At 54.6% G+C, this 24678-nt stretch overlaps 10 protein-coding genes across 10 annotated transcripts; 6 read left to right on the top strand and 4 right to left on the bottom strand.

The window, feature by feature from the left end:
- The first annotated feature begins 27 nt into the window (after positions 1–27).
- Positions 28–1540, top strand: BO86DRAFT_358219 (DSC4 family protein). Its single transcript, XM_025669733.1, has 2 exons — positions 28–380; positions 539–1540. The coding sequence occupies exons 1-2, from the start codon at positions 148–150 to the stop codon at positions 1437–1439; spliced, it is 1134 nt and encodes a 377-aa protein (XP_025529647.1). The 5' UTR covers positions 28–147; the 3' UTR covers positions 1440–1540.
- Positions 1541–1598: 58 nt separating this feature from the next.
- BO86DRAFT_358217 (ATP-dependent Clp protease proteolytic subunit) lies at positions 1599–3065 on the bottom strand. Its single transcript, XM_025669732.1, has 4 exons — positions 2791–3065; positions 2709–2727; positions 2426–2593; positions 1599–2297 (listed from the first exon to the last, which is right to left on the bottom strand). The coding sequence occupies exons 1-4, from the start codon at positions 2965–2967 to the stop codon at positions 1855–1857; spliced, it is 807 nt and encodes a 268-aa protein (XP_025529646.1). The 5' UTR covers positions 2968–3065; the 3' UTR covers positions 1599–1854.
- Positions 3066–3134: 69 nt separating this feature from the next.
- Positions 3135–4531, top strand: BO86DRAFT_408310 (uncharacterized protein; the record flags this gene model as incomplete). Its single annotated transcript, XM_025674340.1, has 1 exon — positions 3135–4531. Exon 1 carries the CDS (start codon positions 3260–3262, stop codon positions 4529–4531), a length of 1272 nt encoding a protein of 423 aa, XP_025529645.1. The 5' UTR covers positions 3135–3259.
- On the bottom strand, positions 4504–6119 carry BO86DRAFT_446841 (4-nitrophenylphosphatase). Its single transcript, XM_025676550.1, has 5 exons — positions 5899–6119; positions 5817–5838; positions 5638–5706; positions 5474–5565; positions 4504–5393 (listed from the first exon to the last, which is right to left on the bottom strand). The coding sequence occupies exons 1-5, from the start codon at positions 5989–5991 to the stop codon at positions 4722–4724; spliced, it is 948 nt and encodes a 315-aa protein (XP_025529644.1). The 5' UTR covers positions 5992–6119; the 3' UTR covers positions 4504–4721.
- Positions 6120–6606: 487 nt separating this feature from the next.
- BO86DRAFT_397747 (replication factor C subunit 2) lies at positions 6607–7958 on the bottom strand (the record flags this gene model as incomplete). The annotated part of the gene is made up of 4 exons (XM_025673511.1): positions 6607–6771; positions 6832–7635; positions 7701–7779; positions 7837–7958. 4 exons carry the CDS (start codon positions 7956–7958, stop codon positions 6607–6609), a joined length of 1170 nt encoding a protein of 389 aa, XP_025529643.1.
- Positions 7959–10159: 2201 nt separating this feature from the next.
- Positions 10160–12613, top strand: BO86DRAFT_33436 (WD40 repeat domain-containing protein). Its single transcript, XM_025668854.1, has 4 exons — positions 10160–10776; positions 10886–11013; positions 11066–11652; positions 11716–12613. Exons 1-4 carry the CDS (start codon positions 10460–10462, stop codon positions 12478–12480), a joined length of 1797 nt encoding a protein of 598 aa, XP_025529642.1. The 5' UTR covers positions 10160–10459; the 3' UTR covers positions 12481–12613.
- Positions 12614–13257: 644 nt separating this feature from the next.
- Positions 13258–14938, bottom strand: pdx1 (putative pyruvate dehydrogenase complex component Pdx1). The gene is made up of 2 exons (XM_025671629.1): positions 14580–14938; positions 13258–14398 (listed from the first exon to the last, which is right to left on the bottom strand). The coding sequence occupies exons 1-2, from the start codon at positions 14656–14658 to the stop codon at positions 13560–13562; spliced, it is 918 nt and encodes a 305-aa protein (XP_025529641.1). The 5' UTR covers positions 14659–14938; the 3' UTR covers positions 13258–13559.
- A 78-nt stretch (positions 14939–15016) lies between these two features.
- BO86DRAFT_387583 (uncharacterized protein) lies at positions 15017–16189 on the top strand. Its single transcript, XM_025671628.1, has 2 exons — positions 15017–15051; positions 15128–16189. Exon 2 carries the CDS (start codon positions 15154–15156, stop codon positions 16021–16023), a length of 870 nt encoding a protein of 289 aa, XP_025529640.1. The 5' UTR covers positions 15017–15051; positions 15128–15153; the 3' UTR covers positions 16024–16189.
- A 161-nt stretch (positions 16190–16350) lies between these two features.
- Positions 16351–20763, top strand: BO86DRAFT_454841 (cohesin subunit SMC1). Its single transcript, XM_025677078.1, has 6 exons — positions 16351–16552; positions 16610–16703; positions 16786–19756; positions 19807–20114; positions 20171–20537; positions 20596–20763. The coding sequence occupies exons 1-6, from the start codon at positions 16522–16524 to the stop codon at positions 20611–20613; spliced, it is 3789 nt and encodes a 1262-aa protein (XP_025529639.1). The 5' UTR covers positions 16351–16521; the 3' UTR covers positions 20614–20763.
- Positions 20764–21108: 345 nt separating this feature from the next.
- Positions 21109–23508, top strand: BO86DRAFT_334769 (glycosyl hydrolase family 79 C-terminal domain-containing protein). Its single transcript, XM_025668863.1, has 4 exons — positions 21109–21551; positions 21707–21806; positions 21861–22379; positions 22484–23508. Exons 1-4 carry the CDS (start codon positions 21332–21334, stop codon positions 23292–23294), a joined length of 1650 nt encoding a protein of 549 aa, XP_025529638.1. The 5' UTR covers positions 21109–21331; the 3' UTR covers positions 23295–23508.
- Positions 23509–24678: the final 1170 nt, after the last annotated feature.

Below are 24678 nucleotides of genomic sequence, written 5' to 3'. Positions count from 1 at the left end.
CCGCCCTCCATTCCATCCCTCCTCCACTCCACTTCTCCTGATTAACTCACTGCTTGACTTCCCCTCCCTTCATCTTTCCACCCTTCCCAAACACCTGCCCACTTTCTGACCTCTCTGATCGCATCATCCATGTCCTCATGACCCTCTATGACCACTCCAGATGTGTATCGAGATGCGGAATACCTCGCTGACGTGTCCGGCTTATCGCCCGGCCTCGTCGCCGGATCTCCGTCCACCAGCAGCACCAGCGGCAGCAACGGCAGTTACGATGAGCGCATGAAAAAGATCCAATCCACCGCCAAGGTCGCATTCATCGATCGGCTCCTCCGCGATCTCGATATCCTCATCTACTGCGAGCTCTCCGCGCTGTATTATATGGAGTGAGCATCTAGCCCAGCCCCAGATCTCTTTTTCCGCCGGTCGTCATTTTTGTAGATTCAACGAACATATTATCACACATCCGACCACAACCACCCCCCCCCCCCGGCCCCCAGTATTCATTTTATTAACAAATCATAAACCCTTTTGTGTATGGCAGTTGCTCCATCATCCTCTTCGCCCTCCGCGCCATCGTGCAGCTCATCTTCTTCACCCCGAAAGCCCCGCCCTTCGACCCGACCCGGAACCAGCCCTTCGTCGGCGCCATCTTCCTGAGTAATCTGTTCTGCATGCTCTGCCATACCCTCTTCGCCGCGCCGGAAGCCGGCGAGGAGACCCGCGGGTATATCCACGGGGGCTTGTTCATCGACTTCATCGGCCAGAAGGCGCCCGTCCCGCTGATTAGGCTGCTGTCCATGGATGTGTTGGTTCTCCTCCTGGATTTGGTGATGTTGGGGCTGGTGGTGGAGAGAGTCAAGACGGCCGAGGCGCAACATCAACAACCGAGCGGTACGGCGACCTCAAGAAGTAATATCCTGAGTGCGATCATCAACGGGCTGGGGCAGGATCACGATTCCGAAGAGCGGGGTGTTCTCCGGGGTGCAGGCACAGCTCCTACTACAGATGACCAGACCCAGGCCTTCGACAGTCGACGGCCTACGAGGGAGGAACGACCCGAGGATCATGACCATGACACCTTGATTGACGAACGGACCGAGTTGCTGGCCGACCCGGCCGAGACGGGCCTGCATCTTGGGCGGAGCACGACCGCGGCGAAGGATAGTCACCCCTTGGACCAGTTCGCCTCGGGCCAGGCGGTGATCATGGACGTGGGGCTGGTGGATGTGGTCCGCGAGCAATGGCGGTACACTCCGGCGACGGGGCGGAATTCGTTGCGGTTTGCGAATCCGCAGCAGGCGGCGGCGTTCATGGCCGGGTTTCGCGATGCGATGAATGGGCGGTCGGTGGAGCGGAATGCGCAGACTACTGCTGCCACTGCCACTGCCACTGCTAATAACCCCAATCCCGCTCCCGATGCCAATGGCATTGTCAGTGCTTAGAGGAGGGGCTTGCTGCTTTTCATGGTCGCTTGGGCTGGTGTAGATGCGGGGATTCTCCTGTATTGTATAGAATAGGTCATAATATACCAAATCTATTTGTCAAACATATGAGAACGAGGATCAAGTGTAAGGGGTGGTCCATCATGATTAACTTATTGTCTAATATCTAACACAATCAAGCAGGATAAGCTGAGTGGAGTGGAGTTTCTATCCCCATGCTCATCATCATCATCAGTATATGATCATCAACATCACATCACATCCCATAAAAGATACAATCACACAACACAAAAGTAAAAACAGACAATAAACCAGGGTATGTATAAGCATCAACCTCCGCCCCTTTTCACTCAAAGGTCCGAAACCAGCAACCCAACCCAACCCAACCCAAACCCTAACCCCCGGGGGTAAGCACCTACTCCTCCCCACCATCCGAATCCATCCCCTTCGCCTCACCCCCACCTCCTCCACCTTCCTTCACGCCGGGCCTCCGATCCAGAATCTCATCCACGATGCCCATCTCCAACGCCTCCTTCGCCCCCATGAAGTAATCCCGCTCCATGAGCCTCTCAATCTCATCCAGCGACAGCACCTTCTTGCCCGTCAGATGGCGCTGGTAGATCTGGTTGAGCTGGCTGCGCACGCGCAGGATCTCCTTGGCGTGGATCGCGATGTCGCTGGCCTGCCCGAAGTACCCGCCGGAGGGCTGGTGGATCATGATCGACGAGTGCGGCAGGCAGTACCGTTTTCCGGGGTGGCCGCCGCACAGCAGCAGGGAGCCCATGGACGCGGCCTGGCCGACGCAGATCGTCGACACCGGGCTGGCGATGTAGGTCATTGTGTCGTAGATGGCTAGGCCTTTTTGTTCCGAAAAAAAAAAAGAATCAGTATGGGGTGGGGTATGCAGGGGGTTGTTATCCGGTGGGTGGGAGGTAGGTTTTGGGGTATTGGACTCAAGTTTTTGGGATTGGGGTAGGTAGACATACCGGCCGTGACGGACCCCCCCGGGGAGTTGATGTAGAGGTGAATGGGTTTTTGGGGGTTATCGGCTTCCAGGAACAGGAGTTGGGCGACGATGGACGCGGACATGGTTTCGTCGACTTCGCCGTTCAGGCAGATGATGCGCTCTTTGAGGAGGCGGGAGAAGATGTCGTCTGCGTTGCACGGGAGTTAGTTAGGGTTGGGTTGTGGTGGTGGTGGTGGTGAGGTTTGGGTGCAAGCTGTGGGTTTGATTTGAGTGAGCTGATGGTTGTACTGAGTTAAACGTACATGTGTGCCAGCCTCCGCCCTGATTATTGGTTAGTGGGTTGTTTTTTTGGTTGACACGCTGTGGGAGAGAACTCGAACTTACCACCGTCTCGGTGACGAACGGCGTGGGCGTCCATCCTCGCGCAGGTCGGGCCGTTGATGAAGCTGGTAGTGATGATAGCGACGGGATGGAGCTGGTGAAGCTCCGCGACAGGGCCGGGACGGCCGACGGGCGGCTGAATATGCGGCTCGCTCGCTGCAGGGGGCGAGATGGATTCATTGTGAAGCTATTACTTGTGAATCCAGAGCGGGGAGGAGGATATGGCAAGGAGGAGGAGGAGGAGGAGGAGGAGGAGGAGGAGGAAAGGTGGAGTGGTGATGGTCGGAGGAGTGGTGGAGGACTGTCGCAGCAGCAGCAACAGAAGCAGGACTCCGCCTTTGCGCGCCGGCCGTCGGTCAACGTCCAACACCTCCGCGGGTTTTTCTACTTCTGCTTTCTCCACCAACAACCGCTCCGTTCCAGCTGCTCACCGCGCCATCCACCACCATCACCACTTCCACCAAAGGAGACAATGGAGTGTCTCTACGGTCGCATGTCATATGCGTCCTGGCGCTTGAGGCAATTCCGTCAACTAGTCAACAATAGCAGCACCACCATTCGTGGTCCAATTCCCCTTCAGCACAACAACCATCATCGCATACGCACATTATCCACCTCGACCGACGAGACTGAATTTCACCCTGAACCTCCGCAACCAGCACAACAACCCTCAGACACCGCTCCCAAAGAAACACCTGCCAAACCCACCCGAAAACCTCGAGCCAAGAAGTTCCCCCCGCCGTCCTCCCTCCTCCCCAAGTCCCCATTACTCACCGACCCCAAACCCGGCTACGAGCGCCTGCACAAGAAGAAAGCGCGCAGCAAACCCTCGAACCCCGAAGATGACCTCTCCACGAATCCCTGGGCCGTGGCGCTGGCCTCCCCGATCCGCCAATGCTCCCTGACGGGGCAGCGCATGCCGACCGAGTTCATGACCGGCTGGGGTCTGGAGCAACACCCCGAGGGCAAGAGTCTGTTCATCCACCCGTCCGAGATCTTACCACCGGTGTCCGTACCCGTACCCGATCCATCGCCGTCGTCGTCGCCGTCATCATCTTCACCGGATCACCAGAAGACGACGCAAACCTCCCAAGAAATCCGTCACCTGCGGTTCCGGATGGTCAACCGACTGACGCTCCTGAACACGATCACGGAGAGCATGCGCAAGTCCAAGCGGAAGTTCCCGGCCATCGTCTTGACGTTCCCGGTCCGCTGGCGGCCGCCGCTGGGGCCGATGACGGAGTCGATGATGGCGTCGTGCGTCTGGCGCCAGGACATGCCGCAGTTCGTGACGCGGATGATGCGGCGCGAGGTGGGCCAGCGGCTGCGGCGGGCGGCGACGCAGCCGAACGACTCGCCAAAGAGGCAGGTGTGGACCCCGGTGCTGCCGCTGGAGGACGGAGGAAAGCTGGAGGAGGAGGCGCTGGTCGAGGCGCTGGCGAAGATGGAGCCCATCGCGCGCATGGAGACGGGTGCGGTGCTGGTGCTGCGGCGCACCGCCGGCTCGTCGCCGCTGCCCCTGTCGAGCTTCTTCCATCTGCCGCAGACGAATTCCAAGGTGCCCGTGTTCGATATGACCCGGTTGCTGGCGGAGGAGGATCTTGCGTGTGCCAAGTTCCAGGGCCAGGCGGCTGTGTTCTTTCGACCGGACGACAAGCCCACGGTCAATGCGATGCTGGGCCTGTGGAAGCTGGCGGGGCTGTTGAGGGATGACCCGCACCTCGATCCTCACCTTTCCTCCTGATAAGTCATTCTTACACCCGCCGCAACACCATATGTACATAGCGGAGGTTCACAAGAAAAGGGATATCTTCTATATTCTAAGCAACCTAACCCCATACACAAGAGCCAAAATCATAATTCGCCCTCCCGGTTGTCCAAAACATACCCCTAACTCTCCCAACCCTCACCCAAGAAACCTCCCAGAATCAGAATCACTCACACCCCAACAAATCCGCCAACCGATCCAAATAAGCCGCGGGCCTGACCTCGCCCTCCACAAAGTCCTCCTTGCTGCTCACCCCGGTCAACACCCCCAACGTGCCCCCCAGTTTCCCCTCGACCCCAAACCGGATATCCGTATTCGCGCGATCGCCCACCATACACGCGCGCTGGCGGTCAAAATGGAACTTCCCCTCAATGGCATCCATCATCGCCTGATTCGGCTTGCCCAGGGACACCGGCTCCCGTCCGCCCAACATCATGATCAGGGGCGCACTCATCGACCCGGCGCCGGGGAACAGGGACCCCGCGTTCGGCAGCGTACTATCGATATTCGTGGCCAGGAAGACCGCGCCGCGGCGGATGTAGTGGAACGCCAGCGCCAGCTTGAGGTAGTTGAGATGGAAGTCGAGGCCGACCAGCACCACCCCAACCTCCGGGTCGAGGAGGCTGGGGTCGCCGGCGGCGATCTTCGGGTAGTCCTCCGGGGCGATCTCGCGGCGGTAGGCCGGGTCGGTGCCGCCGAGGAAGGGGACGTGCTCGGCGCGGAGTTCCTGCTCGATGCCCGTTTCGCCGATCACGAAGACTTTGCGCTTGGTGGGCGGGAGTTGCAGGATGCGCGAGATGTAGATGGAGGCGCTGTAGGAGGAGGAGAAGATTTCTTCCTGTTCCCCCCAAAAAGAATTAGTGGTGGGGGGGTGTTTCTCGAGATTGGGAGACATCTCTCGCGGAAGGGGGACGTTACCGTCGAGCTGGGAATGCCTAATCCGGCGAGCTTCTTCACGTAGTCGGCGCGGGATTTCGTGCTGTTGTTCGTCACGAAGACTACTTGCTTGCCTGGTTGGGAAAGAGGTTAGCTGGTCTGGTCTGCGAGCAGCTCAGACTGTCCCCAGGAAAAGAGAATCATACCTTTGCTTCTTAACAGTTCTAATGTCTCGTTTGTGCCAGGGAAAAGGTGGTCCCCGGACCAGAGAACCCCTATTGTGTGGATCGGTGGTCAGTCAATCCTTTGTTGCAGGTGCTGTTGGTGTAGAACCGCGGAAGCTCTCATGTCTCATATTGTAGGGGACTACTTCGCGAGAACGTACCATCGCAGTCAAACAGGAACACCTGGATGATAAATTAGCCTCTGTACTCTGACACAAAAGGGACCCCCCTGAAGACACTCACATCAAACTTGTCTATGAACTCACGGATGCCGGCCGCGTCGCCGGTCAAATAGCGGGGAGTGTGGGTGGATGCGGGGTACTCGGAGGAAGCCATGACGGTGGTGGGCGGTCTATATGCAGTCCTCTAAGGGTCTATTGCAATATCGCGATATGCTGCTGCCTCAAATGTATGTATAGGAGCAAGGAGAGAACAAAAATCTAAAGAGTATTTGAGTCATAAGAAGTGTTGATGCGGCACACTCTATTCCGGCTCTCGTCCGGCTCGTCGGTGAGCCACGAAGCGGGCCGCACGTGAGGAACCGGCGATGCTGGGAGCCCTCCGTGTATCTATGACGTTCCTACAGCTACATGGGTCCCCATTGGAATTGAATTAGAGAGAAGCATGTTTTGACTTGTTCATTATGTTTCATACAGTCGTAAGTCTTGGCTTCACTCCAAGTTGCAGAATCGGGTTTTGTGAGCGCGTCCGATTGTTTCCCACGAGTACCGGCTCCACTGTATACTTCCGTGCTATAGGAAGCGATGTATGAAAGAAGATGACAGATTCTGGTGGTTTGGGTGAGGCAGCATCCTGTAAGCATCTGTATCTTTCGGATGATGATGGGTCGCGTCAATTGGCCTCCTGATACTACTATCAGGCGAGGCCTGCCAATGGAATGACGTCGCTCAACGCTTAGAGGAAAATAGTGGTATAGCCGATCTTCGACGACTACGCGCCGCCTAAGATGCCAGAAATCTTGAGTGCGACGTCAAGGATGGTCAGGTGCTCGTCAGCTCCGTCAACCAGACGACGGTCCATTTCCGAAAAGACCGTCACGATCTTATTCTTCTGAATGTCGGGAATAGCATCGTTGTAGATCATGCGCCGATACAGCTGCACCGGGTTAGTATTGAGACTCCACCAGCGAAATTCGGAAATAGAATATAGAAGTACCTGGAGAAGAAGCTGACTGGCACTCCATCCATCTGCAATAATGTCCGTGACCACCTTTGAAACAGCATCATAAGACGACCCAACCTTCATCGGCTGCAGAGCCCGGGTCAAATCATCCAAAACGCTCTCAGGGACAACACCAGCGATCTCCTCGATGGTCCTGACAGTGATCAATTCCGAGCTTTCATCTGCCATCTCGGTATCTTCGTCATCGTCCTTCTTCTCGACCCTACCGGCCCCAACCAGCTTGGCCGCACTTTGCAGATAGGTGATCGCACGTCGCAAATCACCTTCACTACAGCTGATCAGCTTGTCAACCACACCCTCTTCTAATCTCAGGTTTTCCAGCTTGGCGATCTGGACCAGCCGATCTCCCGCCGCCGTATTGTCCAAAGCTTTGAATCTGAACTTGCTGCACCGACTCGCCAGCGGCTCAATGATACGAGTCACATAGTTACAGACTAAGCAGAAACGGGTGATCCGACTGTACTGCTCCATGGTACGACGAAGAGCGGACTGCGCGTCCTGTGTCATACTGTCTGCCTCATCGAGAATGATGATCTTGAATGGGGGACACGGGTATTTGGCCAGGTATTCCGCACCCATGCCTGTTGAGTGACTGAGTTGGGCACGAGCAAAGTTTTTGATCTTGTCGCGCACAATGCCAATACCACGTTCATCGGAAGCGTTCAATTCAAGGATGCGCGAGCGGTAGAGAGTAGGACCAAAGAGCGACTTTGCGAGAGCAAGAATTGTGGAAGTCTTTCCGGTACCGGGAGGGCCGTAGAAAAGCATATGGGGGAGCTAGAGATCGCCCGTCAGTATTCCTGGAGCTTAGGTGGCCATGCAGAGTTCGGAGCTCGTCGTACATTAGAAGCTTGCAACGTGCGTCGGAGAACCTTGGTGGTGTGATCTTGTGCGGCGACATCATCAAGAGTCTTGGGACGACTATTTCGTGGTCAACGTGACTGGCACATAAGGGAGCATTGGGTGGAGAGCGCCTACTATTTCTCAACCCATGGTTGTTGTCGACCTTGTTCATCCTTTCCATCCGTTGGCTTTTGCTTGGAGGTACCCGAAGCTGCAGCTGCAGCCCGGGCTTTGTTGCTGAAGAAATTCGCAGCCATCTCCAATTGCTGAAGGTTGAGGCGAATACTACTCGACTTGTCGGTGCTGACGCTACTTTGGTATGCTCGGAGAACACGGCGGCGACAGCCCTGAAAGCGTGTCGGGACGCGTCTCCACGTGATACGCGCTGACCGCCCGCCCACTTTATCATTTATCGACGGATGGGAAGCAAACCAACTTGGGGACTATGACGAAGCTCTTAGTTTGGAGCGCGGTAGCTTTGCCGGATTGCACAGTACATACTCAGTTGTCTTGAAAGCTGCGGCCACAAAATAGAGGCCTATGCCCAACGCGGTAATGGTCACTAGTGCGACTGATATTATCGCTACTTTGATCAATGCCTCGTTGGCACTCATCGCTGGTGGAAGATGATCATGACTCCAACAAGGTGATGTTGGGGCATTGTACGAATGCGCGCTTATCCCGCAGAGAGATAGATACCCACGGAAGTGCGCTTGAGTTCGGACAGGGAAGGAACAGGCTGACGGCAGAATGCAACTGTGGAAGCAGCTATAGTCGGTACTCATTGCTCATTGAGCATCGCATCAATTGCATGCGCAAAGCGTGAATGCTGATCTAGCGTACATGAATTACCCGCGAAGCAGCTCTATGACCGATCAGAATTGGCAGACGCAAGGCTCATGAGAGCTTCAGATGAAGATCTCCATATCGGGACAAATTTAATTAACCCAACGGACTTCCATTGCAGTTCTAAACTGTAAACTCGATAGTATGCGACGAGAAGACAAGCGAAGAAGTGCTATGAACAGTCATGGCAGCATGTCGAATCAATGTAGTTCGTTGGACTAATCGCGTCAGGTCGCGTCTAGTGTTTGGTCGAAAGAGTCAAAGAAAGAGAAGCCGATGAAATATTCGAGACAAAGATCATAGATAACTTATTGACTGACCCGAGACACGAGAAATTAGGCTCAAAGGAGTCCCGAACATTCGCTGACTCGCTGGGATCTGCCCTGATCTACCGGATGAAGTGGGCTGGCTCGGATTCCTGGTCCAGGCACTAGAGTATCTTAGTAGACCATCTACTAGTTATCTTAGATCGACTGCATCATCGAAACGGGGAATTGAACGCCACTCAAGCGGCGGTTGTGACACGGAAGAGCAAGTCCAGTCAGAGAGTACTGCTGCGACTGGGATCAACTGCAGGCAGGTTGAATTAATCGGGGTTCTGTGGTCGAAAAGTCTCCTGTTGGAGGAAGGGACTGGCCCAAGCTTCGCCCATCGCGCGTTCTTTCGCAGGGCGCGTGGAATGAGAGGCGGTCGCGCTGCTGGTGCTCGTGGCCCTGGCACGCTCGATAACAGTCACCCTGATCCAATCACCAGGTCGGCGCTTCGCGTCAATGAACAACAAAAAGACGATGAATTCGGATCAAGTCTTCTTTTCTTCCAATAAAGAAGCGATCAATCGATCAAGTCTGATTTATTGATTGAGTGACTGGAAGGAGGATATTGCTCTCCATGCTCACAACTTGTTTTACGAGGTTGTTTTAGTGGGGGAGAGGGAGGCTATCGGAAGTCGATAGTAGTCGGTGGTAACCAACTTGCAGGCGATAAACAATAATAATTAAATCATCAGCTGCAGCCGCGCGACCAACACATGACGGCGATGGGGCTTCCCCATCTTTCCACTTACTGCCAACCCAGGAGGACATTGTATATATGAATGACCACCACAGGATCATTGAGAGGTGATTGTTTTCACCAAGGTAGTCATTTGCTTGAGTTTCAATTCGCTGGGAAATTTTTTCTTTCTTTTTTTTTTTAATCATTTGGTTTCTCCAAGGAAAGGACAATCATCATCTTAAGTCAATTCAACTGCAGCGTCAGGCCAACCTCCCTGTGTTGTTCCCAAACCGGATTAGCGCACCCGACGCGTGATTGAGTGCGGTGGGTGGACTCTGGAAAGAAAGTTCCCCTTCGCTGGAACGGTCGAGCGACAGCCCAGAGGGAGGGAGTGTCCGCCGCCGCCAACCAGCCAGCCAGCCAACCCTTCCTTGGATTGATCTTGTCTCAACCTAACCCTTCTCCCTCTTCTTTCTCACCAACCCCAAGGTGGTCGGGTCAATCTCAAATGACCTCCACAATTTGTGTCATTCTATCAATTCATTCCTGGGTCTGGTGAGAGACTCTGTCTGTTCTATTCCCTTGCCGCCGTTATCCTCACTGCCCGCCTACTTCCCAAGTTTATTTGGTTTCATTAAGCCCGGAGCGGAGCACAAGGGCTCGCCTGTTGTCGTCAACACTCCCAACTCTCACCTCACCCCACGAACCTTGAAAGCGCCGATTGCTCGACCCAATAAACGACCCATTAAATAATAGACCTACGAGAATCGCCGTTCTTCTGGCTTGACTTCGCATCTCGCTGCGTTTGCGACTCATCGACCGTGGGGATCTGTCGCATTGACCCTACCTGACTTGATCCCGCTTTCGACCGCCATTTGTACTGTACCTCGTGAGAATCGCTCACCCCTCCCTCGAAACCATGGGCGACCCCCGGAGGTTTGATTCTCCTGCTACCCGCAGCGCAGCAAGAAGTGGGAAGTCGCCGGAACGTGCTGCCAACGCATTGTCTATCGCATCCCCTCCTGGCTCAAGAACACCCCCTAGTATGCCAGCAAAGAAGACCCTTTTCTACCCCGAACCGCAAGGGAGACAGCCAAAAAGTCGAAATACCTCAGAAGCGATCGACCCCGATGCACTCGCGAAGGCTTTAAAGGACTACGAGGACGCTGGCAATCCTCGCGAGAGAACACCCGGGACAAGCCCCAGTCGGAAGAGGCAACGAGTATACGGCGACAGGTCAGTAGCACCATACTTCTGGCACCTTGCCACATCAGCTCAGCCATGTCGAGCATATTGTGAAGCAATCCCTTAAGGTTTTTGCTAACGTGCCTATGCCGCCTCATAGATTTATTCCCAACCGCGAAGGGCAAGACCTGCAGGCAACCTACAGCCTCCTTCATGAGGACGGCTGCCCCTCTACTCCCTCTAAATCCAAGAAACGCGCTCCCCATTCGGAGCTTCATTTTCAAAAGAGTAAGTTCGCATACACATGTGACGCTGATCTCTTGGGCTAACGACCGCTCAGCCGAAGAAGCAAACAGAATGTACTCACGGGTCTTGCGGAGTGAGCTTTTCGGAAACACCGTTCCGCAGGCAGACCTAGACTCATTATCACCGGATCCGCTGCTGGGCTTTGCGAACGGAATTAACGACAAGACTCGCTCTCACACACCTCCGTCACATGTCGTATCGAATCTCCCCCCAGCCAGTATAACGCCGTCTACTCCCCATAAAAACCTTTTCAACTATGCCTCCTCACGCGCTGGATCTGGTCATCCGACGCCATCCAAGACCCCTCGAAGTCAACATGGTCCCAATTTGAACGTTCGATCAGAGCTCTACAGCCTTTCTCCGATCCGATACGACAGCCAACGTATATTAGAAACACCCCGCAAACAGCCCCGCTACGTTAACAAAGTGCCTTACAAAGTACTTGACGCCCCCGATTTACAAGACGACTTCTACCTGAATCTGGTGGATTGGGGAAGCAGTAATGTTCTTGGTGTCGGTCTAGGTAATTCGGTCTATATGTGGAATTCGCAGACTGGAAGGGTTACGAAGCTGTGTGAACTGAAAGATGATACTGTCACGAGTGTGAGCTGGATTCAACGGGTAGGTGCCAGATGTCCAACAGGCGGAAATCTTCGATACTGACTCAAAACTCGGTGAATTTAGGGTACTCACCTTTCAATTGGGACAGGCAAAGGACTCGTACAGATTTGGGACGCAGAGCGATGTCGCCGTCTAAGAACGATGATCGGGCACACTAATCGAGTCGGAGCGCTAGCCTGGAACGACCACATTCTGACGTCGGGGTCACGAGATCGCCTGATTTTCCACCGAGACGTTCGTTCGCCAGATCAATTCTTGCGCCGTTTGTCCGGTCACAAGCAAGAGGTGTGTGGTCTCAGGTGGAACACGGAAGATGGCCAATTAGCTTCTGGCGGTAACGACAACAAATTATTGGTATGGGACAAGCTGAACGAAACCCCTCTCTATCGCTTCTCCGATCACACAGCCGCGGTCAAAGCGATTGCTTGGTCACCTCATCAGCACCATCTCCTAGCCTCGGGCGGTGGGACGGCGGACCGAACAATCAAGTTCTGGAACACGTCAACGGGATCCTTAATCAAAGAGGTTGACACAGGAAGCCAGGTTTGTAACTTGGCGTGGTCGAAAAACTCGGATGAGATTATCAGCACCCACGGGTATAGTCAAAACCAGATCGTGATCTGGAAATACCCCCGCATGGAGCAAATCGTATCTTTGACCGGACATACTTTCCGTGTACTTTACCTGGCTATGAGTCCGGATGGCCAAACTGTCGTCACTGGCGCTGGCGACGAGACTCTGCGTTTCTGGAAAATCTTCAACAAGAGACCAGGAAGAGAGCACGGTCGTGAAGGCAGTAAGCTGGCTGAATGGGGTACCATTCGGTGACAGCCTCGGCTATGATTCGCCCTTGAACCTTTGTGCTATGTCACGCTTGACTATTTATTAGCAGTTTCCGATATGCATTAGATTCGGCGTTCCAGGGCATTGGCGTTTATTCGATGCTGGGCATGTCCTTGGACGGTCTGGAGGATGGTCATTTTCTCACGGTTTCCTAATTGGCATTTCTCGCATCTTGTGGATTTTCGCGGCATTTACATGGGCGATCTCAAGTTTTCCTCTTCTGCATGCACATCGCGCGCTTGACTGGACCTCATCTGATTCTCACCACATGTTCTTTGGCCCATGCCCTTTTTCTTTTCCATTTTTCCACAACGGCTTCCCCTTTATTCCCTTGAATCACTTTGTTTTTTTTTTTTCCCTTTCTCGCGGCCTTGGGCCACGGAGTTCCAGCAAGCGCATATTTCCAGTTTGACCCCAAGATATGAATTCTCTCAGCAGCGGCGCTCATGGTGTTTCTCAGGTGGAACCAGACCGAGGCGTTGCCCCTCTCCCTCACTTCTCAATCGTGGGATTCTCATCTCCATCCGAATGGCATGATATACTCTGAATCTCCCTTTTTCCTCACCACTTATCCCGTTATCCGCACTCGATGATGAGATGACTATTCAGCCGCAAGACCAGCAAAGCATTTATTCATACCGCGCATCAGCTAGGATAGCAGCCATCACGGGGGAGATGTACGTAAGACAAATACAACCGCCATGAGCAGTACTAGTTTTCCCCTTAGATGTGATTTCCAGAGCGACTTCGCGCACAGCTCAGTCGAAGTGCAATTTCGAAGGAATATTTCGGATTTCTATATTTGGTAATTCCAGCTCACTACCAGCACATCGAATGCACCTTGGTTTATTCCATTACCTGTGAGAGTTGTATGTGTGTGTATGCTATACTTGGCGAGTATTAGCTGTGAAAGGGTGAACGGAGAAAGAACAAGGCCTCCCCGACAGGGCTATGATCAGTACTTACAAAATGGGGTGGGGGGAGAGGGAAGAAAAGGTCATTCCAAAACGAGACATGCACAGGGAGAGAGAAAAAGAAAACCGCGCAAAAGTGGAAAAAGGAATCTATAGAACAAGCCGGCCCGGCTCAACCGTCAACAACGACTTGACGCGGTCCAAGAAAACCTGAGCCCTCTTCTCATCGCCCACGGGGACCGTCAAGCTGAAGACGTTGGCCGCACCCGCGGCCGGCGCTGCGGCGGCCGCAGCAGCGACGGAAGAAACCACCTTCTTGGCGGCGGCCTTGCCACCACCGGCCAGAATGTCGATGATATCCTCCGTGACGGACTTGGTCTTCGGGGCGACGGCGACGTCGGCCTCCTCGGCGTTGAACTCGGGGAAGTACTCGCCGCGGGAGGTGCGGGCGGGCGCGGCGTTGAGGACGAGCTCGTCGAAGAGCTCGTCGGCCGTGGGCGTCTCGCGCACGGAGCGCGGGAGGTCCTCGTTGGCGAGGTCGGTGGCGCGCTCCAGGAAGGTCGACAGCGGCACCGTGATGTGCAGCTTGTCCTGCAGGCGCTTCTGGGCGTGCAGCACGGCGGCCAGGGAAATGGGGACGGCGACGCGGGTGGTGGGCGGCGGCCGGAAGACGGGAGCCTCCTTAACGACGGGAGTGGGTTCAGCTTCAGCGGCGGGCTTGGGCGCTTCGGCGGCCACGATCTTGATGTTGCTTAGGTCCAGCTGGCCCAGCTTGGCGAAGCGCGCCGCTTGGGTCGCCGGGTACTCGGCGGGGATCTGGCCCAGGTAGGCGAGGACGTCGCCCTTCAGCAGGCGGCCCTTGGGGCCCGTGGCGGGGATCTTGGAGATCTCGGATTCCGGGATCCCCTTCTCGTGCAGCAGGCTGCTGACCGATGGGTAGAGCGGGTAGGCGGGATTCTGGTACTGCACTGCGGCGGTGGAGTTCAGGCCTGTAGTGGATGATCGGGTTTGTTAGCGAGGTGTCTCTGTGTGTGTGTAGTGGAGGGAGGCGAAGGTTGGTGAAGGTTGTGCGATATGAGCTCTGAAGTGAAGGCGTGTTGTGCCTGGTGTAAAAGAAGGCGATGGTGATATTCTTTCCCTTCCCCCCTTCGGAGTCGGCGGAAAACTCACGCTTCGAAGTGCTGATAACCCGGGGTTGGCGACGGGCAAGAGCGGCCGGAAGTCGGCGCAAAGGCAAGCTGGAGGCCATCTCTGTTGTTGGTTGTGGTAGGTCGGAATCGAAGAATCGATTCTCAAGTGGTGGAGATAAAGTGGTGTTCGAGAAAGTCGCGAGGCGCTGCAGCTGGGAAACCCGGGAAACCAAGGATCGGACTTAAGAACCCACCACCACGATGATGAGAGAGTTCAAGGAGCTCGGCGATATTGCCTGGATGATCGCGATCTGTAATTAGAAGCTGTAAGGCATTCGGGCCGGGGGCAATGGCGCTGCGACAAGGAGGAGTGAATGTCCGGGGATGTTGAGGTTGTTGGGAGTTTCACCGATGGCCCGGACGGGAACATTTTTCTGCCGCGGATACCAACGGGCTTAAACGGAGTCGCGCATTCACCAGCTCAATCGCTGACTTGCTGTGGATGGTCCAAGGTAAGCTCAATCGCACCTCTCTCGACTCTCCGGAGTTAGAATTGCATGCTAACAATCGCTCGCTCTTTTATTGTAGGTTCTGATCGCGAGATTATACCCATCATGTTTGCTACACGACCTGTTGCTTTCCGGGCATTCGCCCAGCAATGTCCCCGGAGTACCCTCTCTTCGAATTTCCAGACGTCCAGTCCAGTATGGCGATTTTTCTCGTACAGTGCTCCGCGAGCAAAGGCCGCCGTGAAGGCTAAGAAGCCTGCCGCACCACAGCCCAAGGTCCAGGAGCCGGCCGAAGATACATTGAGATTCGCGGGCAGACGCCCCGCAGGCTCAGGCCGATTAGCCGCCAAAGTCGCAAAAGAGCCCAAGGGGGAATTGATGCTGTTTCAAGCGCCCTCGCACCGGAGCTACGTACTAGGTGCCTACGGTGTCACGGCTTTTTGCTTCGCGTACTCGGTGTATAACTCCAATATCACCTTCCGCGACCCCATCGCACCTCTCCCCATGTGGCAGAAGGTAACATTCGGAAGTATTTGTGTCATGATGAGCGTGATGGGCACCGTCTTCATGGCCAAAACGAACAAGTTGATCAGGACCGTCAAGGCTGTCAACAAGAATGGGGAGGCCTACATCCGCTTCACGGTTCGCAGCATCATCCCTTTTCGCAAACCGTATGAATTCGACGCTTTGCCTCGCCAGGTTGCCTTCGCTCGGCGCTTGGTGATTTCTCCTGACGCCGCTAGTAAGAGAAGCACGATTCAGCAGAGCGCCGAGGTGAGCTTCTTCAGACAACCTCTGAAAAAGATGAGTATGCTGTTCTACAAGACATTCCGGTCGGTTCGTCAGCTGTTCACCGGCGAGGATTTCATCCTTATCGAAGTGGATGGTCAGAAGGGTGAATTCCGCATGGATTCGGCTGGGTACGTCTCACAGGACTTTTTGTCCGTTGGCAACCCGGTGACTGTGAGACGCTAGAAGTGAGTTCTCAACCTGTATGATATTCTTCTCGTGATGTCTGAAATACTCAATCTTTGTTCCTTGTCACTGCTACACGCTGGGCTTATGTTCTGGGGCTGCTGCACTTAGCCCTACCGCTGCCTCGAACTACCATGTACATATAGTAGAAACTAGCATTAAGCAGCACCTTTTTTTTTTTAACAAGACGCATGCGTAGCAACTAGAGTCGATTGCTTACTCGGAGTGGAAGTAAATATGGCTGTCACGTGACCCTCTCCGCAGCGCGTCTTCCGCCCCCCCCAATCAATCAACCGTCCGTGACGCGACTTCGAGATAACCAAAGTAGTGAATGCTGCGCGAGCCCCTCCACACTTGCTCCGTGCAGCCCGGGCTAATCCAGCCTTCTCCCCATTTCGTGGTGGGCGCAGCTCCTCCATTTCCTCAGCATCTACTATCTGCATTTCTAATTCCGTCTTCTCGCGTGGTCGCTGCAACGCGCGACCCCTCTGTCGCAAAATGGGGAAGCTCATCCGACTTGAGCTTTTCAGTATGCAGAACCTCATCTGATTGACGCCCCCATGCCAGCCACTAACCTCCGCATCAGACTTCAAATCTTACAAGGGTCACCACACCCTTCTCTTCGGAGATGCGTACTTCACATCCATCATCGGGCCCAACGGGTCCGGCAAATCGAACTCGTGCGTTTTCCCATTCACCTCGGAATGAACCCCTCCGCGGAACACGCATCGCGAAGGGAAGTGTGTGCTGACAATCGATCAGGATGGATGCGATCTCGTTCGTTCTCGGTATCAAATCATCTCATCTGCGATCTACGAATCTCCGCGACCTAGTCTACCGCGGTCGTGTCCTGCGGACATCCAAGGTGGATGCGAACGGCAATGCTATCGACGGGGTGGCGGACGGGGAGGAACAGCCCGAAGACGAGATCGACGGCGAACAGTCCCAGGACCCGACCGGAACGAGTGACCCCCGGACCGCATGGGTTATGGCGGTGTACGAGGACGATGCGGGCGAGGAACAGCAATGGCGGCGGTCGATCACCAGCGGGGGTGTCAGCGAGTACCGCATTAACGGCCGCCCGGTCACTGCGCAGCAGTACAACGAAGCGCTCGAGGCCGAGAACATCCTGATCAAGGCGCGCAACTTCCTCGTCTTCCAGGGTGACGTCGAGGCCATCGCATCGCAGTCCCCCAAAGACCTGACGCGGTTGATCGAGCAGATCTCGGGCAGTCTGGAGTACAAGGCTGAGTATGAACGTTTGAAGGCGGAGGCTGAGGAGGCGGCGGAATCACAGACCGTGCAGCTCAACCGCCGCCGGGGCATCAACTCGGAGATCAAACAGTACCAGGAACAGAAGCGGGAAGCGGAGAACTACGCCAGAAAGGCCGAGGAACGTGATCAAGCGATCATCACGCACATTCTGTGGAAGCTCTTCCATTTCCAGCGCCTGATCGACGCATCCAGTGCTGATATCCTGAAGTACCAGGATGAGCTGAAGGAGTTCCGCCGCGGTGTTGAGAAGTACGAGAAGAACGTCGAGGACGCGAAGAAGAGCCACGCCATGGTCGGTCGGGATGTCGCCAAGGCGGAGAGGAACATTGTCAAGAAAGAGAAGGACATTGAGGAGGCCGCCAACGCCCTCGTCCCTGTTGATGAGAAGGTCGATATCACCAGGAAGAAGGTCGAACGCTTTGCCTCTCGTATCGCAGAAATTACCCGCGAGAAAGACACTCAGTCGGCGAATGTGAAACAACTGGAGAAGGATCTCAAGGTCGTCGACAAGGCGCGGGCCCAGTGGGAGGCAGAATGGCAGAAGACTATGAGCAAGCAGGGTGGCCAGCTGAGCGAGGCCGACCTGCAGGAGTACGAAAAGCTCAAAGAAGAGGTCAGTAAGAGATCGTCTGCTGAGCAACTGAACCTCGACAACCTGCGCCGTCAGCGGAAGACCGAAGCCGAAGGCCTGAACAGCCTGAAGAGCAAATTCGAAGGGGCCGATTGGCAATTCAAGACCTTGGAATCTGAGACGCAGACCTTGGCCCAGCGCAAAACTTCCCTCAACGATACAGTCAAAACAACTTCCAAGGAGATTGACCGCAAGAAGAAGGAACTCAATGCTGTGACCTCTGAACGCCTGCGTGTATCTCGGATGCGAACGGAATTGGAGGAAAAGTTGCAGGTAGTCCTGAAGAAACTGCTTGACGCAGATGATGGGAGGAAGCAGTCTGAGAGAGAAATCAGAGCCAAGGAGCTGATCTCGACCCTCAAGCGCATTTTCCCGGGAGTCAAGGGCCGCGTCAGTGACCTTTGCAAGCCCAAGCAGAAGAAGTACTCCGAGGCAGTTAGCACTGTCCTGGGTCGGCACTTTGACGCGATTGTTGTCGACAACGAGAAGACGGCGAAGGAGTGCATTCAGCACCTTCGCGACCAGAGAGCCGGCCAGGCCACCTTCATCCCACTCGAGACAATCCAGGTCAAGGCCTTTAACTCGAACCTCAAGGGCCTACACCGCGGAATGCGTCCAGCCATCGAGACCGTCGACTATGACGACTCGGTTGCCAGAGCTATTAGCTACGCATGCGGAAACGCAATCGTCTGCGATGATTTGGCGACTGCCAAATATCTCTGCTATGAGAGGAACGTGGATGCCAAGGCCGTCACGCTCGACGGTACCGTCATTCACAAGGGTGGTTTGATGACCGGTGGTAAAGGGCCTCAGCAGCACTCCAAGCGCTGGGAAGACTCTGAGGTGGAGAATCTATACAAGCTCAAAGACAAGCTGTTGGCTGGTCTTGCCAACCTACCCAAGGGTCATCGCCGCGGCACCGAAGAAGAGACGCTACAAGGTGACTTGGTTGGCCTGGAGCAACGTCTTGCCTACGCTCGGGACGAGCTCAAAGCACTCGAGAGAAACCTCGAAAGCAAGCACAGCGAATTAGAATTCGTTAGAAGTCAGCTCGAAGAAATGCGACCGAAGCTGTCTGAGCGCGAAAAATCGCTACAGGACCTCGATAAAACTATCGCAGCATCTCAACAGAAGGTCAGCAGTGTAGAGGACGAAGTGTACAAGAAGTTCTGCAAGCGCTTGGGCTATGCCAACATCCGCGAGTACGAAGTTCAGCAGGGATCGTTACAGGAGGAGGCAGCTCAGAAGAAGCTCGAGTTTACGACGCAAAAGAGCAGGATTGAGAACCAGCTAAGCTTTGAGAGGCAACGACTGCAGGCTACGGTCGACCGCGTTGCTAGCCTTCAGGCACAGTATCAACGTGACGAGGAGCTGATCCAGGAGCTTGAGGCCGAACAGGAGCGCATCAGAAACCAAATGGATGAGTACAATGCTGAACTTGACGTTCTTCGAGAACGGCTCGAGGAGCAGAAGGAGGCATATGCTCAGTCGGCGGAGAACCTGACACATCACCGTAGGGAGCTCCAAAAGCGCACCAGAGAAGTTGAGGGCACTTTGAAGAATGTCAATGTCCTTGAGGCAGAGATACAACGCAACTCGTCCAGTCGATACGCTCTTCTCCGGCGTTGTAAGCTGGAAGATATCGATATCCCGCTGACAGAAGACTCCAACCCCCTGGATCAGCTTCCCATTGATGATTTGATGCAAGCAGCGGATCCAGACGCCATGGATGTGGATGAAGATGCCAACGGGGTTGGAGACGCTTTTGCTGTCCAGGACTATGGCATCGAGGTTGACTTTGACTCTCTTGGAGACACCCTCAAAGAGGTAGGTTACTCAGCGTCAGACTACAAGGCTTCCCACTAATTCAATGATAGGAGGATGACGAGAAGCTTGAAGAAGAACTGCTCGAGAAGGTCCGGTCTCTCAACAGCGAGCTGGACAAGATGGCACCCAACACACGCGCTATGGAGCGGTTGGAGAGCGTGGAGAACAAGCTTCGAGCCACGGAGAAGGACTTCGAAGATGCCCGGAAGCGTGCTCGGAGGGCGAAGGACGAGTTTGAAGATGTGATGCGCCAGCGGTCAGATCTCTTCAACAAAGCCTTCTCTCACATCTCCGAGCAAATTGGCCCGATTTACCGCGAATTGACGAAGAGCGCAAACTACCCACTGGGCGGCCAAGCGTAAGCCCGACTGGAGCCCCTTCCATTCGCCCCTATGCTAACAGAGTGGTGACTAGTTATCTGGACATCGAAGACTCGGACGAGCCCTACCTCGACGGTATCAAGTACCACGCCATGCCTCCGCTGAAGCGTTTCCGGGACATGGAACATCTGTCCGGTGGCGAGAAGACTATGGCCGCTCTGGCTTTGTTATTTGCGATTCACTCCTACCAGCCGTCTCCCTTCTTCGTGCTGGACGAAGTCGATGCCGCCCTCGACAACACCAACGTTGCTCGCATCGCCAACTACATCCACGACCACGCTGCTCCGGGCATGCAGTTTATCGTCATCAGTCTGAAGAACGGACTGTTCCAAAACAGTGAAGCCCTGGTTGGAATCTACCGAGATCAGGTGGAAAACAGCAGTAAATCTCTGACACTTGATGTGAGAACCTTTCTTTTCCCAGACCTTATTCAGATACTAATTGACTCCCTTCGTGCAGCTCCGTAAATACAACTAAACGATGATTCGGAAAGACTGGGTGGAATGGAGTAGGCTACCTGACTCTCGTGTGATGTGTAGAATATATCATTCTCTTGTAGTCATGTTGTTTTTTCCTCTTTGATGAGCATGAGCAAAATGGTTTTAGCTATCGTGCAACGGATTAATGGGAATTTTCTTTCTGCTTTCCTGATCTTCACCCTGGTCCGTCTCTAGGATCTTACCCCGACCACGGAGAGAAGTCCGGATCTTACGACACCGGCCAGCCAGTATCGACAGCAGAGCTGCTCTCTCGCAAGTGAACCAACCCCCAGAGATCGTCCCTCCCACCCCCGCCCATCCCCGCAGACCCTTTCATCTCCAGCTCTCTTTAATCCCTGACCCCCGGAAGAATTCCGTGCTCAACTCCGCCAATAAACCCCTCATGATCCTGATGAAGTTACATCGCACTTCCGTTCATTGCAGGCGAGCTAATGGCCTCCTCCTCCTCCTCCTCCTCCTCCTCCTCCTTCTCCTCCCCGTTCAATAACCGCTGAGCTGCACAGGATGCAGTGATATATATACCCCAACACATAGGACGCAATGTCCTACTCACCTCCGACGTACAGCTCATGTACTGTACATACCAGGAACCACTATAATTCTTCCCAGGTGACACACGCAGTTCTGTCTATATACATACGAACAATACCTCGTATGCCATCCTCTAGGACCGGGCCATATCCACACCAGCAACAATGATCCTCCACCGCCAGCGTCGGTTGCTCACAGCAGCCCTAGCAGTCCTAGCAGCCCTGAACACGACCGTCACCGCAGCTCCAGCTGTCACGGCGCCTAACAACTCCTCCTCTTCTGTCGTCGTCGTGAACCAATCCGTCCCCGAATCCGCTGGCCTGCCCGTGTTGCATCCGTTTGTGTCGTTCTCGATTGAGTTTGTCTTCTTTCCGGATTATGCGGGTATGCTTTTCCTTCTCTTTCCCTGTTCTGCTGTGGGGTTGTCTAGTGTGATTGGGGAAAGGATAGGTTACGCAATGGTTTATGCTTGTAGGAGTTGGGGATGATTGAGGTGGCGTATACAACAAGAATTGAAGACTAAAACCAGGTGATTCCAGGGAATCGAAGCCATCCGAATACCTTCTCGAATAACTTGCTGGATAATTTGGCCGAGTTGGAGGGAGTCAAGCCCTTTATCCGGGTGGGAGGGATTACGCAGTAAGCAGTTTGCCCTGCATCTGTTGAGATATTCATGGCTAACACAACCTCAAGAGACTTCGCCCTCTACGACCCGACCCTCCCCACCGCGACAAACGGCACGTACGTGCCGAGCATCAGCACCGACTACCCCCTGATCCTGACAATCGGGCCCTCGTACTTCGAGTCCTACTCGACCTGGCCGGGGGCGCGGTTCATCCACGGCTTCAACCTGGGCCGCAACACTTCGGCGCAGTTCGCGCAGCTGCTGGAGACGGTGCCGGTGGTGTGCGCGGCGCTGGCCGGGGGTAAGCTGGCCTACTGGGAGCTGGGCAACGAGCCCGATCTCTACAAGACCTCGGCGCAGGGGGCGGTGCGGCCGCCCTCCTGGACGGAGCGGGACTACGTGAATGAGTGGGTAAACAAGACGACGGCCATCCAGCAGAAGATGCGCGCGTCGTGTTCCGGGGAATTCGCGGACGTCAAGTATATCGCGCCGTCGTTTGCGGGGGTCTCCAATAGTCTGAACCCGGTGGTGACGTGGGAGAATGGGCTTAACAGGAAGGGGAATATCGCGCTGAATTCGGAGCATAAGTGCGTCTCTCTCCTTCTGCTTTTGGGGGAATGTTTTGCTGTTCGCTCAATGTGTGTGGGAGGTAAATTTATCGGCCCGTGTACTGACAAGAAGTTTGGGGCAGTTACATTGGCGGCGCCACGCAACCGGGCGTTACACTGCAGAAGACACTGATGAACCATACGATGACGGTCCAGAGCGTCGCGCAGCATGTCAATGTCTCGACCATCCTGCTCCAAAAGAACCTGACCACGGATATCCCGTATATCCTGGGAGAGACCAATTCCTTGTACAACGAAGGCGCGTCGGGGCTCTCCAATTCGTTCGGTGCGGCGCTCTGGGGCGTCGACTTCAACCTCTACTGCGCATCGCAGAACATCCGACGAACCCACATGCACCAGGGCCGCGACTTCCGCTACGCCTCCTGGCAGCCGGTCGACACCAACAGAACCACCATTGGCACCAAGGCGCCCTACTACGGCAACGTCATGGTGGCGGCTGTGCTCCACGGCGGCGAGGGCGGCGAGAAGGATGATGTCCAGATCGCCAACCTTCCGCTGGAGCAGGACACCGAGGCCGCATATGCCGCGTACGTGAATGGTGCCTTGGCCCGGATTGCTGTCATCAACCTGGTGGAGTTCAATTACACCGGGTCGACAACGACGGGCAGCAGCCAACGACCCAACGCATCTTATGTTTTCCAAGTGCCCTCAGCTGCTGCGGGAACCACCGTGTCAGTGCAGCGGCTGATAGCCAACGGTAGTGACGCTATCACAGGAATCACCTGGGATGGGTGGTCGTACAATTATGAACTGAACAATGGGAAGCCTGTGCGTTTGGCAAACATCACGGCGGGAGAGACAGTTCCTGTTAGCAGAGATGGAACAGTGAGCATCGAGGTTCCTTATTCGAGCGCTGCTCTCTTGACGTGGTAGGAGTCAGGATTTCGAATGGTGAATGCAGGATGGATGGCTTTCCAAGGGGGGTTGCTCTTCAGACTGTCAAGCATGGCAAAGCAGGCTGCCGTGTTTGCAGCAGCCTTATAGCAAGCACTGGGACGGTGCGCATCGTTGCAGATAATAGGAAATTAGGCCCTCAACAGGGGCTCGCGTGTCTCATGATGCTAAGCCACGTCCTGTCGAGCTGGACCTGTTGAATCATGTTCACTAAGTTACCCTGTATTCCTCGTAACTTACCCCAGGATACACCACATCCACCTGTTCTCCTGATTTCGTGGCCCATTTCCGTACTGCATTCAGACTGATGTACGGAGTGACGAACTCCGTTCTGTCAGCCGATCAGTAGAGGCAAGCACGTCCACCATGGTGATCATCGACCTCCGCTTTGAAAGAGGCCGAGATTTGACGTCAAAGGTCCGTCCATCATGTTTCAGAGCCATGGAGAAGGCAATGGGGTGGAGTTTCTGGTCGATCCAAGACCAGACCGAAGTTTCGGAGCATTTAGCCCCAATCCCAGTAAGGCAGAAGTCAATAGTCAATTCCGAATGAGCTAAACATAACATGATCCCTATCAGTAGTGCGTCGTCGCTGAAGCCCAGCCACAGCGGGACGTGAGCTTGTGTGGAGTCAATAGTCAGTTTTATCCCGTATCCCCCGTTGCGTGGAAAAGGGAGTTGACAGATCAAATGATCGGTGTAAAGAAAACTCTAAGTCCGGATTAGTGGTGCGATATGTGAACTTGGAGCCACAGACCTGGCTATGGCATTGCTGGATAGACTTTGAAGGACGGATGGATGCCTTACGCGGTGGACCACACAACGCACAGCTCGATTAATCACTTTTCTTCCTGCAGCGGATTATCCACCGGTAGAGGAGTGAGGCCCCGTCACGAACCGAACGACAGGTCACTTCTGCATAACTTTGATCGCTTATGGATCGGCTTGGCAAGTCATTCCAGCGCCATGGCAGGAATGATCATGACACATGGCACTGTCATTATTTGCAAGGGATGTGGTCTTTTCACCTGGCCCGTGTGAAGCAGTGAGTGCTCAGATCCCGAATTCTGCAAGCCACTATGTCAAAATTCCTGGAAGAATACACTCCCGCATAATTCTGTACGGACGGGGATGTTTTGCTGGCTGCAGGTCTCCCGTAACGGCAATCGCGTTCTATGCCCTTGATGAGAGGGAACAGGGTGTTGGGAGATTCGGAAGCTGCGCCTGAAGGAGAGAGTGATGATTTGTTTGCTTGGAAATGAAGAAGACGAAGAAGGGTTGGATTCGTTGCCACTGCAACTTCCCCCGCACCCGAGTCAAGACGGCCGTTACTTGCTTACTGACTTAGTAGTGGAGTCACTTAA

Source organism: Aspergillus japonicus, assembly GCF_003184785.1.
Source record: "Aspergillus japonicus CBS 114.51 unplaced genomic scaffold BO86scaffold_12, whole genome shotgun sequence".
NCBI classification, from domain to species: domain Eukaryota; kingdom Fungi; phylum Ascomycota; class Eurotiomycetes; order Eurotiales; family Aspergillaceae; genus Aspergillus; species Aspergillus japonicus.
Note: the sequence above shows the minus strand (reverse complement) of the source record. Positions and strands in the feature narration are given on the sequence as shown.

Bases quoted from the DNA above. Each gene is read 5' to 3' on its own strand.
- BO86DRAFT_334769 (XM_025668863.1), top strand. From the start codon at position 21,332: ATGATCCTCCACCGCCAGCGTCGGTTGCTCACAGCAGCCCTAGCAGTC. The intron at 21,552-21,706 runs GTATGCTTTTCC...AGGTGATTCCAG, and splicing joins CTTCTTTCCGGATTATGCGG to GGAATCGAAGCCATCCGAAT. The intron at 22,380-22,483 runs GTGCGTCTCTCT...AGTTTGGGGCAG, and splicing joins GCGCTGAATTCGGAGCATAA to TTACATTGGCGGCGCCACGC.
- BO86DRAFT_358217 (XM_025669732.1), bottom strand. From the start codon at position 2,967: ATGAATCCATCTCGCCCCCTGCAGCGAGCGAGCCGCATATTCAGCCGC. The intron at 2,298-2,425 runs GTATGTCTACCT...CGGAACAAAAAG, and splicing joins GGGGGGGTCCGTCACGGCCG to GCCTAGCCATCTACGACACA.
- BO86DRAFT_387583 (XM_025671628.1), top strand. From the start codon at position 15,154: ATGTTTGCTACACGACCTGTTGCTTTCCGGGCATTCGCCCAGCAATGT.
- pdx1 (XM_025671629.1), bottom strand. From the start codon at position 14,658: ATGGCCTCCAGCTTGCCTTTGCGCCGACTTCCGGCCGCTCTTGCCCGT. The intron at 14,399-14,579 runs GTGAGTTTTCCG...CATCCACTACAG, and splicing joins GGTTATCAGCACTTCGAAGC to GCCTGAACTCCACCGCCGCA.
- BO86DRAFT_33436 (XM_025668854.1), top strand. From the start codon at position 10,460: ATGGGCGACCCCCGGAGGTTTGATTCTCCTGCTACCCGCAGCGCAGCA. The intron at 10,777-10,885 runs GTCAGTAGCACC...GCCGCCTCATAG, and splicing joins CAACGAGTATACGGCGACAG to ATTTATTCCCAACCGCGAAG. The intron at 11,653-11,715 runs GTAGGTGCCAGA...CGGTGAATTTAG, and splicing joins GTGTGAGCTGGATTCAACGG to GGTACTCACCTTTCAATTGG.
- BO86DRAFT_454841 (XM_025677078.1), top strand. From the start codon at position 16,522: ATGGGGAAGCTCATCCGACTTGAGCTTTTCA. The intron at 16,704-16,785 runs GTGCGTTTTCCC...ACAATCGATCAG, and splicing joins GGGTCCGGCAAATCGAACTC to GATGGATGCGATCTCGTTCG. The intron at 20,115-20,170 runs GTAAGCCCGACT...AGTGGTGACTAG, and splicing joins TACCCACTGGGCGGCCAAGC to TTATCTGGACATCGAAGACT.
- BO86DRAFT_446841 (XM_025676550.1), bottom strand. From the start codon at position 5,991: ATGGCTTCCTCCGAGTACCCCGCATCCACCCACACTCCCCGCTATTTG. The intron at 5,839-5,898 runs GTGAGTGTCTTC...TTTATCATCCAG, and splicing joins AGTTCATAGACAAGTTTGAT to GTGTTCCTGTTTGACTGCGA. The intron at 5,566-5,637 runs GTATGATTCTCT...TTTCCCAACCAG, and splicing joins AGAACTGTTAAGAAGCAAAG to GCAAGCAAGTAGTCTTCGTG.
- BO86DRAFT_358219 (XM_025669733.1), top strand. From the start codon at position 148: ATGACCACTCCAGATGTGTATCGAGATGCGGAATACCTCGCTGACGTG. The intron at 381-538 runs GTGAGCATCTAG...TGTGTATGGCAG, and splicing joins TCCGCGCTGTATTATATGGA to TTGCTCCATCATCCTCTTCG.